At 36.5% G+C, this 18,353-nt stretch overlaps 1 protein-coding gene across 1 annotated transcript in view; it reads right to left on the bottom strand.

The window, feature by feature from the left end:
* Positions 1–620: 620 nt before the first annotated feature.
* Positions 621–18,353, bottom strand: part of MINPP1 (multiple inositol-polyphosphate phosphatase 1) — a 41,901-nt gene continuing 24,168 nt past the window's right edge. The window contains exon 5 of the mRNA XM_019651516.1: positions 621–3,721. Coding sequence (XP_019507061.1) covers positions 3,325–3,721 — 397 coding nt within the window. The 3' untranslated portion in view covers positions 621–3,324. The remainder of the gene's footprint in view (positions 3,722–18,353) is intronic.

Here is an 18,353-nt window from a genome sequence, read left to right as displayed (position 1 = left end):
GAATAAGCTGAACTGAAAAAAGTAGAGAGACCCTATAGATTGTCATCCTAACTTAATTTTCCATATTAGTTATTTCAGAAATAATATAAAATATTCTAATGAAACTTTCTAATACTGAGTACTTTTCAATATGGAAGGCTATCATTTCAATGAATAAATATTTGTTCTCCCAGCACAGCAAACAAAAGGGTGAACACGAACTGTCTGGGTCTAAATAATGGTTTAAAATCTGAGAATAGTACATGGAAGACAATGACTTATAAATTAGTTTTAGAAATATTAAAATTAAGAATCCTTCTACCTTAAAATATATTACTTCAGTAATGATAGTGAAAGTTTCAGAAGTTAACTTCCTAAGTTGGCAGGCATGAAGCTCAAGCTACAAATTTTTAGCTGGAAAAATATGACACCTTTTTTCTTGCTGTTAAATTTTCTCAAAAATACTATTACACACACACACACACACACACACACACACACACACTTAAAAATAGCTTAATACATTAATGTACAGGTGCTTAAAAGTGAATTGAGCTGCCAGGTGAGTGGAAGGAAATGTTTAAGAAAGAGAAAAAGAATGTTTAGGGGAGAATTGAGTGATTTAGTTCACAAGAGCTAGGTATAGGCAAATGATATGGTAATGCGAGTATTTATTTCCAGCTTACATTTGGTGAAAGACAGTCCAAATTCCAAGTATCATTAAGGAACCACATGAAATACAGAGAAATATATTCCCAAAAATGTACACTTATATATTCTGGTTTGGTTGCATGTAACTCCCAAATGTTTAAGGGCCTGCATCAGCTCTGCAAGTTTACAAAAGGAAAGTACTCAAGTAAAGATATGAAAGCTGATTATGCCTAGAAAAAAAACAAAGCTCTTTTTTCTTTACAAGTTGAGTTTTGCTTTCAGTACTAAAATTAAGACCAAGATTATATACAAAAACAGTATCAAGTGAATAATTATGTCTTGGAGAGCAGAAACTTCAAAACGATGACTATAAAAGACAATAAGTACAATGAATTCTATGCATCAAACTGTAGATTAGATAGAAAAATTGCTAATGTCCTTAGGCTATTTACTAATTGACCAAAATGTCAGAACGAGTGATTACATTTTGGCTTAAGTGAGTAATTTGGTCACTTTTATGAATGAACTCTTGTTATCCAAAGATTATTTTTTGATACTCAACTTTTTAGGTTAAACATTAGGTCCTATCCTAGATAAGACCTTTAGTTTCTATTATGACATTCTTTGGTTCCAGGCATTTCTGAAATGAGAATAATAGCACCAGGATAATATCACAATCTCTGTAACATTAGCAAAAATGGACCACAATTACACTCCATCCTGAAATATTTTATATACCAATGACTACAAAGATGACAACATGGTTCTATTTAACAATGAAATTAAACATCTCCTTTAAAACTTTCATAGTCTATAAAAAGTTTATGAATCAAAAATTACTTAATGTGTCAGACACCAAGTAAATTTGTTTTAGGTTTTTTTTAAGAGACTCTCCTTGAAAGAACAACTAGTTCATTCAACTTTACATGTGAGTAGACGGAATCTAGTGTCTGTACGTGAAAAGTTCTCAATGGGTACTGATGAACTGATAGCATTAATTTGTGACACATTATCAGGATCAAGAAGTCTTGAGAAACAAATACAGCAGCTATAATAAATCACTAATTCAAGAATGATATGCACAGTATGTCCTTTTATAAGCTATTTTAAAACTCCCACATCAACACTACAAGTTTCCAGAGTCAAGCATGCGATGAAATGGTGAATGCTGAATTTTATGTTGGTGGTTATCCCTAGGCAGAGAGTGAGTGCAACAGCATCAGGGAGTCATACAAAAGTGCTCAAGTGTTCTTATTTGGATCTAAACCAAATGTTTTAATGTTAACTCTGATAAAACAGGGCAATGGGCATGAATGTTCATTACATTATTCTCTTGTCAGTCTATTTGCATTTTAAAAAAAGAAAACATCAGACTTTTTTGCAGGAACAACTGATGAATCAACAGTATTTAACAGCTAATTATCTATTTTATGAACATCATTCACTAAAAGATCAATGACCTATGCATCTTTTTTTATAATTTCAATATATAGTTGTAGTATTTTCTTATTTAGATTTTTAATAAAAAATGGGTTTCCATTTTTCTTTAAGAGTTAAAATTTATTTGGGGAAATGTCTATTAGAAATAAATTGCCTTATATTGCCTGATTTAGTCAAAGCTGCTTGAAATTCTAACCTTTTACCATAAATCACTAATTGCATATCAACACAAAGTGCAAAAAATAGCTGATTAGTAAAGTCACAAGAATTTTGTTTATTATTATAGCAAACACTTTCATGGCATTTAACAGAACTCAGAACTATTTCTTTGGAAAGGGTTCATATCTATGAAACTAAGCCAGCCAGGATGAAGTCTTTATTCGAAAAAAAAAAGAAAGAAATTAAGCAACCAAAATGTATTTCACATAATAGCAAAATATAAAAATAGAAGCAAAATGTTAAGAATGGCTAAGCAATGAATTTAAGAAGCTTTGATTCTATCCATCTGACTTGTTGCTAATGGTCCTCTTTGTCCTTCCGTTGTTACATATGTAAAACAAGTATGATGATAATTGAAGAATGGCCTTGTAGGACTTACTAGGAGGTTAAAAGGAATTACTGGAAAAGTGTTCAAATTCTTCAGAAATACTATTAACAAAAATATTTATTTTATTATACTTTTTGTCTTCTTTCAGTGAAAGTGTCCTTTTAAATCAGACTGTTTTTAACATTGTTTCAAACTCTCAAAAAGAGAGATGTTAACTTTCTTTCAAAGTGATATTCTCAGTGTATCACAATATTTCTGATTAAGAAAGATAATATTAGAACTGTGCTGCCAGAGGAAAAAAGAGAGAATTGCAGCACAACTGGTAAAGTTCCTAGACTTAGTTCAATCAAGTTATGGACCATCCAAATGACATATTGTGTTACTCCCGTACTTTCAAGTATCATTTTGAAAACACAGTCTCAGTGTGAGACTTCTTACATAAATAGAAAGACTATAATTTCTGTAAACATTTGCAGTGCCAGCTATTTCTTTGAATAGACTTTTTTCCCCTTAAGAGAGCTGCTCCAGTGAAGAATCATCTTACGCATCCATGTCCAGACTCAAAAAGAAACGCAATATTTTTCTGTGAAAAGACAGAAATACCCAAGCAATGTGAAAGCTTTCTGTAACCAGGGATGGCCTACCTATTCCAAGCATGTAATCACTCCCTATAGATTCCTGATGAAATTAAAAAGTTCTCCGGTTCCTCATAGCTCGTCAGATGTGTTGTTCACCTTTGGTAATTCACACTCTTGACCGGTATGACAGTTCTGAAGGATGTCCTTGTAGTGGTTCTTCAGATCCTCATACAAAGAAACAGGTTTTTGGGAGTGAGCCAATGGTAACACCTTTTCATTCAGTAACATCTGCACTCGGAATTCTTCTTTAGGAGTCTCAGCATTTTTACAATGGTAAAGCACAAATATGAGGTTTGAGGCATAGGGTACAATGTGACCACTTCGGAACTTCCGATACATTTGTTCCTTGTAATTGTAAGCTGTTAGTGGCTCCTTGTCTTTGAAGTAGCCCATGAGAGAAAGCAGTGGAAGAAGGGTCTCTGCATGCCCAAACTGAAGGATGACTGGAGAGGAAACTGGCTGAGACCTTAAACAAGAAAAAAAATGTATATATATTCATGTCACAGAACATAATATCTACACTCAGAAGCGGTTTACAAGTTTCTCATCTCTTAAAATCTTTTTATACATAACTCAACAACATGGCTGAAATTCTGTGTGGTGGAGAACTAAACTTTTTATACTAAAAGTTAAGTTCCAAAATTCAGATCATTGTAGTATTGCAAATCCATAAAACAGTGTGCATACACATTATTCTTCAAGTTTAAAGAGAGTAGAGTCTTTCCTTGTAAAGAACTTGAAGCAGATATATATTTCAAAACTGTACTGCCATTCTGTGAATGAAATTGAGCAAGCTGGCCATGAGTAAACACTGATCACTCCATGGAGCTCTTCTGAACTTCAAATGTTATTTTATCTATATCTAGGGATAAAGATGATCAATATTCAGTAAACTATTCAGTTAAAGTCAAATGTGAAAAGTGAATAGTAATTCATGCACTCCTCCAATGTCTTACAAAGACCTGACTTGGACACCAAATCAAAATAGAGTCACAAAAGGGTAGAGGTATAACTTATTCTAGCTACTATACTGTGTCTAGGGTTGGGAATACAACAGTTTTCAACACCATTAGCTAAATCACCTTTTTCTTTTTTTCTCAAGGTTTCTGTGATTTTTTTCTGGTAAAGCCTTTTAAAAAATAAATAGCAGCAAATGACTGCCTAGCCTTTTCCCAACTTTTATAGAAAGGATATGACTATTGTTTTCAAATATAATTTGTAAATCTATTGAAAACATAAGTAACCATCTGACTTCTTCTCATGACCCTATGCGTTAGCTTACAAATTTAGTGCCTCTGGATTTTCTGTGAGAACAGCATTTACAGCGGTTTTTCAACCTTCCTCATTTCCCACATAAAAACAGATGGAGCAACTTAGCAGCTGAAATTGGGAAGGGTTCAGCCCACTCTAGTATTAGGTGAGTGCCAGGGAGGATAACCACTAGGCCTCTTCTGAGGCTGAAGAAATCTAGCCCCTGTGAACTCTCAAAATAGCCATCCAGGACAGAGGCCACACTAAGGAGAAACTGCTCAGAGTGGGGTCAAGACTAAGCGGGACAAGGAGAGCAGAGATAAAGCAGAGTAGGTCCAGATAAAAGTGGGGGTAGGGGACTAGAACCAGGAAATCTCAGAAAGCAGAGAATCTCAGAAAGCAGAGGCTGAAGAAATCTAGCCCCTGTGAACTCTCAAAATAGCCATCCAGGACAGAGGCCACACTAAGGAGAAACTGCTGAGAGTGGGGTCAAGACTAAGCGGGACAAGGAGAGCAGAGATAAAGCAGAGTAGGTCCAGATAAAAGTGGGGGTAGGGGACTAGAACCAGGAAATCTCAGAAAGCAACCTACCGTATTTCTGAACAGTACACACACACACACACACACACACACACACACACACACACACACACGGGACTCTGTGAGTCAGAAAGCAACCTGACATAAGTCTTCTTCTAAATGTTCAGGAAAGCTAAATACACATTAAAATGAGCAACAGAAAAGCAAGAGAATAAGGAGAAGAAAAACATCTCTATAGAAAATAAAATTATATTAGCTAGATATACATGCTAAAAAAAACCCCATAAAAACTGTAACATACTATTTCACAATTATCCACTATTTTGAGATTCATATTCTCTAAAAGGTGTTAAATTTAAAAACTATTCATCAACAGGTGATTGTAAGCCTCTCTTCTTAACTGGTGTACATTAATTAGGTCACCTAAAGTACCTGAAACCTACATTTATTTCCAAGAAGCATCCCCTTAGGTCTGAAGTTACAAAGCAGTACCATTCAGACCACAGCTATATTTGGTTTGACCTGTATAGATTTTTTCAATTTTGCATCATGTGTCAGTTATTTCAAAATTGGGAGAGTTCAGATTGTTAATAATCCAGATTTTTGGCTTCTCTTGAAAAACTAAAAGATCTGGCAACGTATATTCCCATAAGGCAACAATCAGCTGAACAGACATGTGGGTTACCCTCCAGAAAGGACATATACCTGTTGCCCAGAACATACATCACTTCATGTTGTCTAACAAAAGATGGATTCATTCATTTGTTACTTGCCTGGCCCCTTTATACATTTGAGTATATGCAAGCCAAAGCTAATACCACTGTCATAATGTAAATATAACAGAAATTAATAGTGATACAAGTTAAAGAAAACCAAGTGGTAAAAATATTTGTTTACAGTTGAAGTCCTCTAGCCATGAGGTAGTAACTTCAAAGCCAGGAACCACCCTAAAATCAATGCTCCCTGTGAGATGTAGCAGGATATACAAGATGTCAGGAAGAAAGCAACAATACCCCCATTTTCTCACTGAAAGACTTAATGGTAACTCTCTCCTCTTTTCCTCACCAAAGAGCTCTAATAAACTGGGGACAAGATATACGAAATATATAATACAAAATACTCTAGTTTCAACATTAACATAAAAATTATTATCCATTTTACATTCTGTTTTTCTACCAGTCTTCAAAATGCAGTGTGTATCTTACCCTTACAGCACACCTCAATTCAGACCAGCCCCATTTTCAAGTGCTGAATGACCACGTGTGGCTGGTGGCTATTCTATTACATCGGAGAGCATGGGATAGACAGTGGTGTGGATAGCCTTACATACTTGGATTCAAAGTCAATCAAATAAAGAGAAAATATAAGGAGAGATAAGACAAATTAACATACATTAAAAAAAAAATGTGTTCCGGGGGAAGGAACGAGACCAACAGGGCTATGTATAAATAATAAGAGTTCAAAGTCCCATTAATTACATCTAAGCTACAGAAGAAATCAAATCTAGGCTGTGACGCAAATTTAAGTTTCAAATCTGAAGGTTCCTTAGGTTTATATAAAAGCAATAAACTCCATTTTTTCTTTTGACTGCCTTACTGTTAGTCAGGTTAAAATTAGCTATTTTTGAGAAGTTAAAGAAAACTATATTTTAAAAATGTTTATTGGGAGTTTTATGGGAAATCAAGTAAGTTTATATGTTAAGATTTACACAGGGGGCTGGCCAAGTGGCGCGTTGGTTAAGAACTGGCTTGGGACACCAGAGGGTCCCGGTTTGGATCCCACATATGAGGGCCAGTGACACTGCCCTCTACAGCTAAGATGCTGAACAACAGCTCAACCTGGAGCTGGGCTGCCCTGAGTCGCCGGTGTCGGCATAGGCTGCAGCCCCTGCTGCAGTGGGTTGCCATGGGCTACCGTGTGTAGCCAAGCAGCCAACGTGAGCAGCAGTCCAGAGGCCGGCGACTTATCTGACTCTCCCAGGAAGAGCACAATGATGGTGCCAGCTTGGGCCAGTGAAGCAACATCCTCCACAACTAAGACTGAAGAACAAAACAACAGCAACTTGCCTGTTCCCCTTCCCCCGACTCCCCAATTAAAAAAAAAAAAAAGATTTACACAGGAAGCCATATCAATATCAAAAAAGCAACTGTTCAGTTGACACATCTAAATTAAAAAAACAAACAAAAAACTCTTAATTTTAGAATTCCAGGCAATTTTCATTCAATAGGAAAGAAAAGTGCAATTTTTAAATAAATGCCAATGACTATTATCTTCTTATACAGATCAATCGCTATTACAGAAGCTTGCAACATACAAAGAGGTCTGGTTAAATGCACCAAATAATAATAACTTAAGAATAACTACAGATTATAGGGTCAAAACTCATGAAGCCTTCCCCAAAAAGATCTAAAAAAACTAAAAACACTAGTTTGCTTAGAAATCCAAATGTGCTTGTAGGAAATAATGAAAAGTTACAATCTTTTGTAGGTTAGATATTTCTGTAATAACCAAATAAAAATATTTTAAGCTTATGAGATAATGCCCAATACAAAGGAGAAATAAGCACAATTTCACTTGTGATTGTTTTTTATTTGTCTAATGTACTCTTTGTGCCTTAAAGTGTCTTGCACACATAGTATAATAGATGCTGTTGCAACTTTGAAAAAAGTAGCTGGCTGATGTTGCTTATATTCGTACAAAAAAAGGCCCTGGAAAAATGACTGCTGCCCCCAATTTTCCAAAACATAATAAAGAAGACGTCAAAGATCCATTTGGTTATTTTGTTTAGATGTGACAGATGCTAACATTTCTGTCAGGTACCATGCTAGCTTCTTTTTTTTAGGAAGGGAGGAAAGATGACAAAGGGAGAGAAAGGTATAAGGTGAAAGAACAAAAATAAATTTCTGGCTCTTGCAGATTAGCCAATTGTCTAAATGTTAGGGGAACTCAGAGATGGACAGCAAATCCTTCTGCCTGGGATAGAATTGGATAGGATTTGCTGAGGAAGTGGTGTTTGAGTTGGGTTATGAATACATTTCTAGTTAAGTCTTACGATAGAAATGCTGCCCATTGTAGCCTTAGGAAAGTGTGATAGTTGGTTTATCCTATGATATTAACACCCTTTTTTTAGAGATGAAAAACCTGAGGTTAACTTACTTGCCTAAGTTATCTTTGAAGCACCAATTGAACTCACTAGAAAAATATCATCCATTAAATTCATGGGTGTAGTTTAATGTAAAAGATTAACCTAAATCCTTTCAAAAAACATTAATTGCCGTCAGCCTGACTCATAAGTTCAATTTTTCAAAGAGTTTTTGTGAAGCAAGGCAATACCTGAAATTATTCAAAAATAATCTTTTAGATTGAACTTGAATATAGGCATACCATAAATCAAGTTTCACGAATATAATTTACACACATAAAAAATTCACTTGGAAAAATCTTAATGCTCTCTTGAATAAAAAAAAATCTTTGTACATCTGGACTGGAGCAAATAATTTAGGAATTTAGTCACCTAAGTTTGCTTTTAAACCACTGCTGATTTAAAATCATTTCAAATCAAATCTGTTTTTATTTGGGCACAGAAACACAGCATTTCTTCATATTAGCTAAGGAAAACTACATTCTTAGTGCTAGGTAACAAGGCTCCTGGCATGCTGATTGATTTGAAGTGGCCAATTTAAAAAATACTCTTTAGCAACATGCACTTTGGTAAAAGTACATGTTAAATCCTACAGAATAAGAAAATGGGTTGTCTCGACATCAGTTCTTCTCCAAGAGTGTATAAAAGGCAAAGACCATATTTTCCAGGTTTTTAACCTGAAATAAATATGCAACAGAGGATGAACAAAGACAGAAGAGACAAGCAGTCTTGCTTCAGGAACATAGCATATGACAAACTGCTTCCAAAAATTAGGGAACCATGTCTGTACGAGCTATGGAGACCATCTTTTTTTATTCAATAACTCTAAGGCATCAGTTGCAGTACTCTCCACTTTACACTCAGTTTGCTGAGTAATAAAGGGTATATGCATTTACATTTTTATTCAAGCATGAAAGAAGGGGAATACGTCAACAAATGACAAATTTTAGTTTTACAGAACCAATATCCAGGTCAAACAGGTTTCAATTCCAATCAGTAAGTGACAGCTATCTGGAGCACTGCCTTGAGGAGGATCCTGAGGTTGTATCCAGACCCAATGTCATCTACCTCATACTCCCTACATGCCTTCTTCTCCATATATAAACATCCTCTCCTTGCTAACCAATCTCCCCATCTTTTATCTCCCATTTTCCCTCTGCCCATTTCAAAGACACCTGATTACAAAATACAACAATAGAACATGCTTCAAATTTGTATTATGATGGCATGCAATTTTTTGCTTTTTGACAGAGATATCACTGCTGGTCAAGTGTGTTATAAAACAACATGGATATACATATAACATATAATCGCTTTAAGAACTATATATACCATATTTCCCCATGTATAAGACATGAATACATTTGGGGTCTAAAAACTGGGTGCGTCTTATACAGTGGTTGTAGATTTTTTTACTTGCATTTCCCACAAATGATGAGGAGTTGTATGACTTTTATGATGAATAAAACTTGAGTTCAATAACTTTATGTAATACATTTTTTTCAAATTTCGGGTCCCAAAATGAAGGTGCGTCTTATACATGGGAAATACGGTAATTATCACTTTAAGGACTATATATAAATCATTCCTAAATGTATGTGCACAAATCTTTATCAGACACAGAATAAGAAGACACAGAATTGGTTTTGTTTATATCTTTTAAAAAATGTCAAGAAATAAGACTATTAAAAATCTGGACAGAGAAATTTTCTCATACAGGGAAAGAGATTATAAAGTAGAAAAGAACACCTTATGATATTTTATAAAATATGCTATTAACATGAACATAAAATTGGCCTAAAACTTATCTTTAAGTACTTATATGTTTTATACAATTTAAAAATTCTTTCTTCTTGATTTTTGTATTTCAAAAAAATTCAGTGGTCATTAAATGTCCAGATTGGGTTTTAAAGATAAGAAGCAGAATTTAGCACACTCCTAGATAAATTACAAGATCTAAAAGAATATGAAGTCTTTTTCGCATTAACTTAAAAATATGCCCATTAAATAATAGTTCAGACTATAAATCATTGGTCTCAAACATAACTGTTTTTCTTAACTATTTTATTTTTCCTGCCTAAATTCAACTCAGTAAGCCTTAATTGTTCAAGTGTCAAAACTAGAATAAATATAGTAAAGCAATCTTCTTCCAGGTCCCTTAAGAAAATAAAACATCTAATTCATAATTATGAGGTATAAAACTCAAAAGAACTTAGCCAATCATTTTTCAGTCATTTTAAACTATATAGTTCAAATCAGGGGTCCACTTACAGCTAAGAATGTCAGAATGCTTTTCTTATAAACAATGACTAATCAATGTGTAAACTGATTTCTACTCCATTGTTTGAAACTCAACTGCCAAAATATCAAACTCTGGGTATCAAAAGAAACAATTAGAACTTCCAGTTTCCAATATATAAGGAGTTAAGAAGTTGCCACTTCACCCCAATAACAGAGCCCCTCTTTATCCCTGATAACTTTCCCTGCTCTGAAGTTGGCTCTGTCTGAAATTCATATAGCTACTGCCACTTTCTTTTGATTAGTGTTAATTAGCATGTTATATCTTTCTCCATTACTTTACTTTTAATCTATATGTTTTTATATTTAAAGTGGCTTTCTTGTAGACAACATATGAACAAAATCAAAGAAGATCTAAACAAATGGAGAGAGATTCCACGTTCATGGATAGGAAGACTCAATATTATCAAAATGTCATTTTTCCTCAATTTGATCAATGGATTCAACACAATCTCAATCAAAATCCCAGCAAGTAAATCTGTGGATATTGACAAACTGATTCTAAAGTTTATATGGAGAGGCAAAGACTTAGAATAGCCAACACAATATTGAAGGAGAAGAACCAAGCAGGAAGACTGACACTACTCAACTTCAGGACTTCTATAAAGCTACAGTAATCAGGACAGTGTGGTATTGGTGAAAAGAATAGACAAATAGTTCAGTGGAACAGAATAAAAAGCCCAGAGATAGATGCCCATAAATACACTCAACTGATTTTGACAAAGGATCAATGACAATACAATGGAGCAAAGACAGTCTTTTCAACAAATGGTGCTGAAATGCTAGACATTCACATGCAAAAAAATTAATATAGACACAGACCTTACACTCTTCACAAAAATTAACTCAAAAAGGATCACAGACGTAAATATAAAACTCAATACAATAAAACTCCTAGAAAATAACAAAGGGGAAAACCTAGATGACCTTGAGTATGGCAATGACTTTTCAGATATAACACCAAAGGCACAATCCAAGAAAGAAATAATTGGTAAGCTGGGCTTCATTCAAATTAAAAACTCTGCTCTACTAAAGTCAGTGCCAACAGAATGAGAAGACAAGTCACACACTGTGAGAAAATATTTACAAAACACACATTTGATAAAGAACTGTTATCTAAAATATACAAAGAACCCCTGAGACTAAACAATAAGAACAATCCAGTTTAAAAAATGGGCAAAACACCCAGACAGCTCACCAAACAAGCTATACAGATGACAAGAAAGCACATGAAAAAGTATTCAGCATCATGTCATTAGGGAACTGCAAATTAAAACAATGAGATACCACTACACATCTATTAGAATGGCCAACATCCAGAATATTGACACCAATTACTGACAAGAGGATTTCATTCAGTCCCTGTGGTGGGAATGCAAAATGATATAGTCACTGTGGAAGTCAGCTTGGCAGCTTCTTAGAAAACTAAACATATTCTTACCATACAATCCAGGAATTGTGCCCATTGGTACTTATGCAAATGAATTAAAAACGTATGACCTTACAAAAATCTGAACGTGGGTGTTTATAGCATTTTTTTCATAATTGTCAAAACTTAGAAGTGACCAAGATGTACTTTAGTAGGTGAATAGGTAAACAACGGTAATACATCCAGACAATGAAATATTATTCAGTGCTAAAAAGAAATGAGCCATGGGGCTGGCCGAGTGGTGCGTTGGTTAGGAGTTGGCTTGGGACGCCAGCTCTGAGCAGCAGGGCTCCAGTTCCGATGCCACGTTGAGGGCCGGGCCAGTGACGCTGTGCCCTCTACAGCTAAGATGGTGAACAACAGCTCAACCTGGAGCTGGGCTGTCCTGAGTCGCAGGCGGCCAGTATAGGCTGCAGTGGGGCTGGCGGGCAGCTGGGTTGGCCGGCAGCTGGCCTGCGCTTTCATAAGCTGACGTGAGGGGCCGTCCAGTGGCCAGTGAGCGACTGCCTCACCCGGGAAGAGCGCAATGATAATACCAACATGGGCCAGTGAAGTGATGTCCTCCACAACTAGACTGAAGAACAAAAGGACAGCAACTTGTCTGTTTCCCTCCCCCAATTCCCCAACACTGTTTCCCTTCCCCAATTCCCAAATAAAATCTTAAAAAAAAAAAGAAAAAAAAGAAAGAAAGAATGAAATGAGCCACGAAAAGACATGGAGGAAACTTAAATGCATATTACTAAGTGAAAAAAGCCAATCTGAAAAGGCTACGTAGCATATGATTTCAACTATATGACATTCTGGAAAAAGCAAAACTATAAAGACAATAAAAGGACCAGAGGCTGCCTGGAGTTGGGGGTGGGAGGGGAGGGAAGGATGAATCGGCAAAGAACAGAGGATTTTTAGGGCAGTGAAACTATTCTGTCTGATACTACAGATACACATCATTATGCATTTGTTCAAACCCAGAGAACGTGCAACACCAAGAGTGAAACCTAGTGTAAACTATGAACTTTGGTGATAATGATATTTCGATGTGGGGTTATCAATTATAACAAATGTACCACTGTGGGTTTGGATGTCAACAGTAAAGGAGGTGGGGAAACAGGTAGTTATGGGAATTCTCTGTATTGTCTGACCTATTTTGCTACAACCTAAAGCTGCTGAGAACAACAGAGAAAATAATGGATGGGAGGACAAAAGGGGAAAGAATGTGAAAAAAAAAGTCACTAAAAAAATTCCTAATAAAAGGCCACTGCATATATTTTTTTCAGAAAATTGCTGAGAACAAAAAGATTGCTACATTTTATTCTATCTATGGTTCCACGTGGTTTTCTTTGTCATGACCATTTAACAGAGAGAGTTGTGAGGTTCAGGATGCTGTAACAGAAAGGACCACCACATTTTTAGCTTTAAGAAAAGAATGCAGTCTTTTGTCATGAAGACGTAAATTTTCTTTAAAGGAGGCTGCCAAGGCAATCAGTAAAGAGGCATATTCAATACCCACTGCATCTAGTTTTTAACTTTGGGGGACATAAAACCATTTAAGAATCTGATTAAAGGAATGGGACTTCATCCTGGAGAAATGGACATAACAATAAAAACCTGTTATTCCCAGTTTTGGGAATTCAGACACTCTATACCCAAGAATCCCTGTACTATATATTATATTACAATCTGACATCCTGAGGAATAGTCCCACATTGGTTTATATCTACTGCATCATGTGTATTCCAGAGAAGTCTAATAATTTTATCCTAATGAGTCCTATATTTAAAATGTTTAAACAGATTAACTAAATTTAATTTTATATTTACATAGTTAACATCAAATTAAGAATAAATCAGATATTCTATAATTTGCTTTGAGCTTTCCTATTTTTTTATCTTTCTGTTTCTTCTGTATTCTGACTCCATACTGTGATAAACACAGACTTCTGTTGTTCACATTTCTCAAATTAACTTTTATCCCCCACTCATAATGATTATTGCTTCTTTTTTTTTTTTAAGATTTTATTGGAGAATTGAGGGAGGGGAACAGTGTTGGGGAATTGGGGGAGGGAAACAGCCAAGCTGTTGTCCTTCAATCTTAGTTGTGGAGGGTGCAGCAAGCGCAGTTCCAAGTTCAGTTGCGCTGCTCAGCTCAAGGTGTTGTGTTCAGGGCCAGCCCAGTGGCTCAGTTGTTTAAGAGTGCGAGCTCTGAGCAACAGGGTCGCCGATTCGATTCCCACATGGGCCAGTGAGCTGCGCCCGAGCTGAGCAGCCGCTGAGCCACCAACAGGTGGCAGGATGGCTCTGGTGGTGAGAGCACGTGCTCCTAACAACAAGGTTGCCGGTTCGACTCCCACATGGGATGGTGGGCTATGCCCACCTGCAACTAAGATTGAACATGGCACCTTGAGCTAAGTAGCTGCGAGCTGCCAACAGGCGGCTAGATGGCGACTGGACTTGGAGCTGAGCTAGCTGCGTCCTCCACAACTAAGATTGAAGGACAACAACTTGGCTGTTCCCCTACTCCAATTCCCCAACACTGTTCCCCTTACCCGATTCCCCAATAAAATCTTTAAAAAAAAAAGGTGCTGTGTTCCATTAGTCACGGGTGGGCGTAGCCACCATCCATGTGGGGGTTGAATCAGCAGCCCCGTTGTTGATTATTGTTTGTTTAGAACTCTTAGCAGAATACTCTCCCAAAGAACAAGAAAGGCAAGGACAGGTCATCTTTACCTCTGCTCTCTTCCTCTGATAAAAATGCATTAAACTTAGTATGTCACATTTTCTGAGAAGTGACAAAACCACTTTAAAAGATGTACATTTCAGCTTTAAAAAAACCTAGAAAATATTAATATAAACATAACAAATCAATAATCTATATGAATGTATATATGGAAATACACAGTTGGAATCAATGTTTAGGGTTGAGAGCTGGTCAAATCCTCTCATTTTAGAAATAAGGAAAAGACAAGTGAATTCTAATGTTATCTAGCAAGATAAGAATGCAGTTCTTCAAATTACAGCCCTCTTTTACTTATATAAGTTGGTAAGAAGATTTTATTAAATTGTCATAAAAACTAAATTTAATTTGAAGTCTAAAATTATGTTGTTAAATAAGGGTTGATTGATGACTGTGTGTGTTCACAGTAGGTAAAACACCCCCAAAATGGTACTTCAATTCATTCAAAAAGCTCAACCAGAAAAAAACAGCTAATAACTGCATGCTCTCCCCCTAAAAGTACTCAGCTTAGGTCTTTCTAAGCTCTTAATTCATGTTTCACACCCAACTAATGTTATGCAAAGTGTTTTTAAACATGATTCACAAAATCCCCATACTTATGTAAGTGCACAAATAAGCAACATGAACTGCCAGAGATGTGAGATGATTTGGAAAGAAAATTACCAGGAAAAATATAGTACATCTGATTGAAACATCAACTCTAATGAGGCATTTGGAGAAGCATCTATTCAACAGCTTAACACAAATGTGGAACCCAAAATGACTCAAGCATAAAGTTTTTTCTCAAGCAAAAATACACAGAAATAACTTGTTTCCACTCAAAATGAAATAACAGGGGGCAGATTTACCTTCTTGCCTTAAACTACTATGAAGCCAGACAAAATATATGAAACAGCAGTTTTCAGACATTGAACAACAGTCGGAAAAGAGGAAGAGAAGGCAAATGAGGTGACCCCAACAACTGTCCGAGCTTACTGCCTAGAATTTTCAGGATGCAGCACAGGGAGGGGAACCCAAACAACATGGCAATTTTCCTGAGTAAATGAGACAGGACTGAGAATTTGGCTGGAATTCACAGGATAAAGTATAGAGAAGAGAGATCTGCAGAGACTCCTCTCAAGTTTTCAGCTAGTAATGATAAGCACATGCATGTGAGAAAGCTATCCATATCCTAGGGGTGGGAGGTTGAGATTAAAAAGGAACAGGTAAAAAAATTCCCCAAGCTAAAATAGGGCCAGGAGTAGTGGTGTGTTCCCATAAGCTAGCCTAGGAAAATCTCAAATTACATAAGGTACCAAATAGATGCTCAGGAGGAATTGCCTCAATAGCGGGGTAAAATCAGCCCATAGAAGACATTATTACAGGGCCGGATGATTGGCTCAGCTGGTTAAGAGCTCGCTTGGGAGCGCCAGCTCTGAGCAGCAAGGCTGCAGTTCGGATCCCACATTGAGGGCCTGTGACGCTCGCCCTCTACAGCTAAGATGATGAACAACAGCTCGACCTGGAGTTGGTCTGCTGTGAGTCACCAGTGATGTGTAGGCTGCAGCGGGGCTGCAGCGAGCTGCCATGAGCTACGTGAGTGGCTGGCAGCAGGTGTGAGCTGCCGGGAGCCGCTGTGAGCGGCCTACGAATGACCGGCGACCGATTGTCTCACCCGAGAAGAGCACAATGATGATAACATGGGCCAGTGAAGTGACGTCCTCCACAACTAGACTGAAGAACAAAAACAGCAGTTTGTCTACCTGTCTGTTCCCCTTCCCCGATTCTCCAACGCTGTTCCCCTCCCCCATTCCCCAATAAAATCTTTAAAAATAAAAAAAGAAGACATTATTACAAAAACAGAAAGGAGAATATAACTGTAAAGCATAAATCTAAGAAAGGACTTGTACCTAAAATATACAAAAAGAACTCTTACCAACAATAAGATGATAACCCAATTAAAAATTGGCGAAAGATTTGAACAGACACTTAACCAAAGTAAACATATGAATGATAAATAAGCACATAAAAAATGCTCAGTATCACTAGTTTTTAGGGAAATGCAAACTAAAACCACAATGAGGTACTACTAAACACCCATTATAAGGGTCGAGATGAAAAAGACCCACCATAGCAAGTGTTGGCTAGGATGCAGAATAATCAGAACTCACACACTGGTGGGAAAAGTTTGGCAGTTTCTTAAAAAGTTAAACGTACACCTACAAATGACTCAGCTATTCCATCTCTAGGTATTATCCAAGAGAAAAGAAAGCATATGTCCACATAAAGACCAGAAATGTTTACAGCAGCTTATCTGTAATCCTCTCAAACTGGAAAAGACCCAAAATGTCCATCATAAGGAGAATGGATAAACAAATTGTGGTGTGTCCATTAAACATACACCTACAAATGACTCAGCTATTCCATCTCTAGTATTATCCAAGAGAAAAGAAAGCATATGTCCATATAAAGACCAGAAATGTTCACAGCAGCTTATCTGTAATCTTCTCAAACTGGAAAAAACCCAAATGTCCATAAGGAGAATGGATAAACATATTGTCGTGTATCCATATAAAGAAAACTACTCAGCTTTAAAAAGGAATGAACCACTGATACCCAGGACAACATGGTTAAATCTCACAACCATTATGCTTAGTGAAAGAAGCCATACCAAGAAATGTACACATTATATGGCTCCATTAAATAAAATTCTAGAAAATACAAATTAATCTATAGTTAGAGAAAACAGATTAGTGGTTGGCTTGGGTTGGAATGGGGGGAAGGAAGTAAGAAAGACTCACAAAGAAATTTTTGATTATGATGGATATTTCATTGTCTTAATTGTGGTGATGGTTTCATGGGTATACAGATATATAAAAGCTCATTAAATTGTACACTTTAAATATGTGCCATTTACTTTACATCAAATATACTTCAATAAAGCTGTTTTTAAAAAAACAAGTATTAAGGAGTGATATGCTGAGGTTAGTAAAAGAAACCTTCAGTAACTAATCTCAAAGACCACTCCCTCCCTAAAGCCTTTACCAAATCTCAAAGCTCAAATTAATTTTCCTTCAGCATTTTCTTGTTTTAGTGTTGTTACACAAATATCCTCCAAAGTATTGCATGAGTTCTTTGAGACAATGATTTAAATGTATTCATTTTTGTATACCCTCTATTGCCTACATAGTAAGCTGTTTTGAAATGGAATGGGAGTTACACTGACGTCAGGAAGCGCTTAGGAGGCAGCTTCTAAAATCTAGGAGAGAAAATAGTGAATTGAGGTGGTAGCAAGGTTTGAAGAAAAGTGGAAGGAATGGCTATAAAACTGGAAGCAAAACAAAAAACAAACAAAAAATAAAAACAACACACCATGGTGAGCAGATGTAGAAAATGAAGGAGCAGAGTCAAGAGCGATGCAGAGGGTTGTGGTGTGGCTGCCTGGGAGGATGGCGGCATTGGCTAACACAGGGACTACGGGAGGAAAAGGGGGATCACGGATATTCTTTCAAATACACACTGAGCACCAACTGCATCCCAGGCTTGCTCTTAAGCACTGAAGGAAGAGCAGTGAAATCAAGTTCTAGATGTCAAAGACCTACAGTCTACTGAGCGTCAAAAAGTGTCTTTCCAGAGGCAGATGGACATTGGAACCTAACTTCAGAGCACAGCCAGGCTAGTCATATTAATTTTTACCTTATACAGCCAGCATCTTTCAACAACTAGCTC

Source organism: Hipposideros armiger, unplaced genomic scaffold (genome assembly GCF_001890085.2).
Source record: "Hipposideros armiger isolate ML-2016 unplaced genomic scaffold, ASM189008v1 scaffold_161, whole genome shotgun sequence".
Classification (NCBI taxonomy): Eukaryota; Metazoa; Chordata; class Mammalia; order Chiroptera; family Hipposideridae; genus Hipposideros; species Hipposideros armiger.
This window is presented reverse-complemented; position numbering and strand designations above follow the sequence as displayed.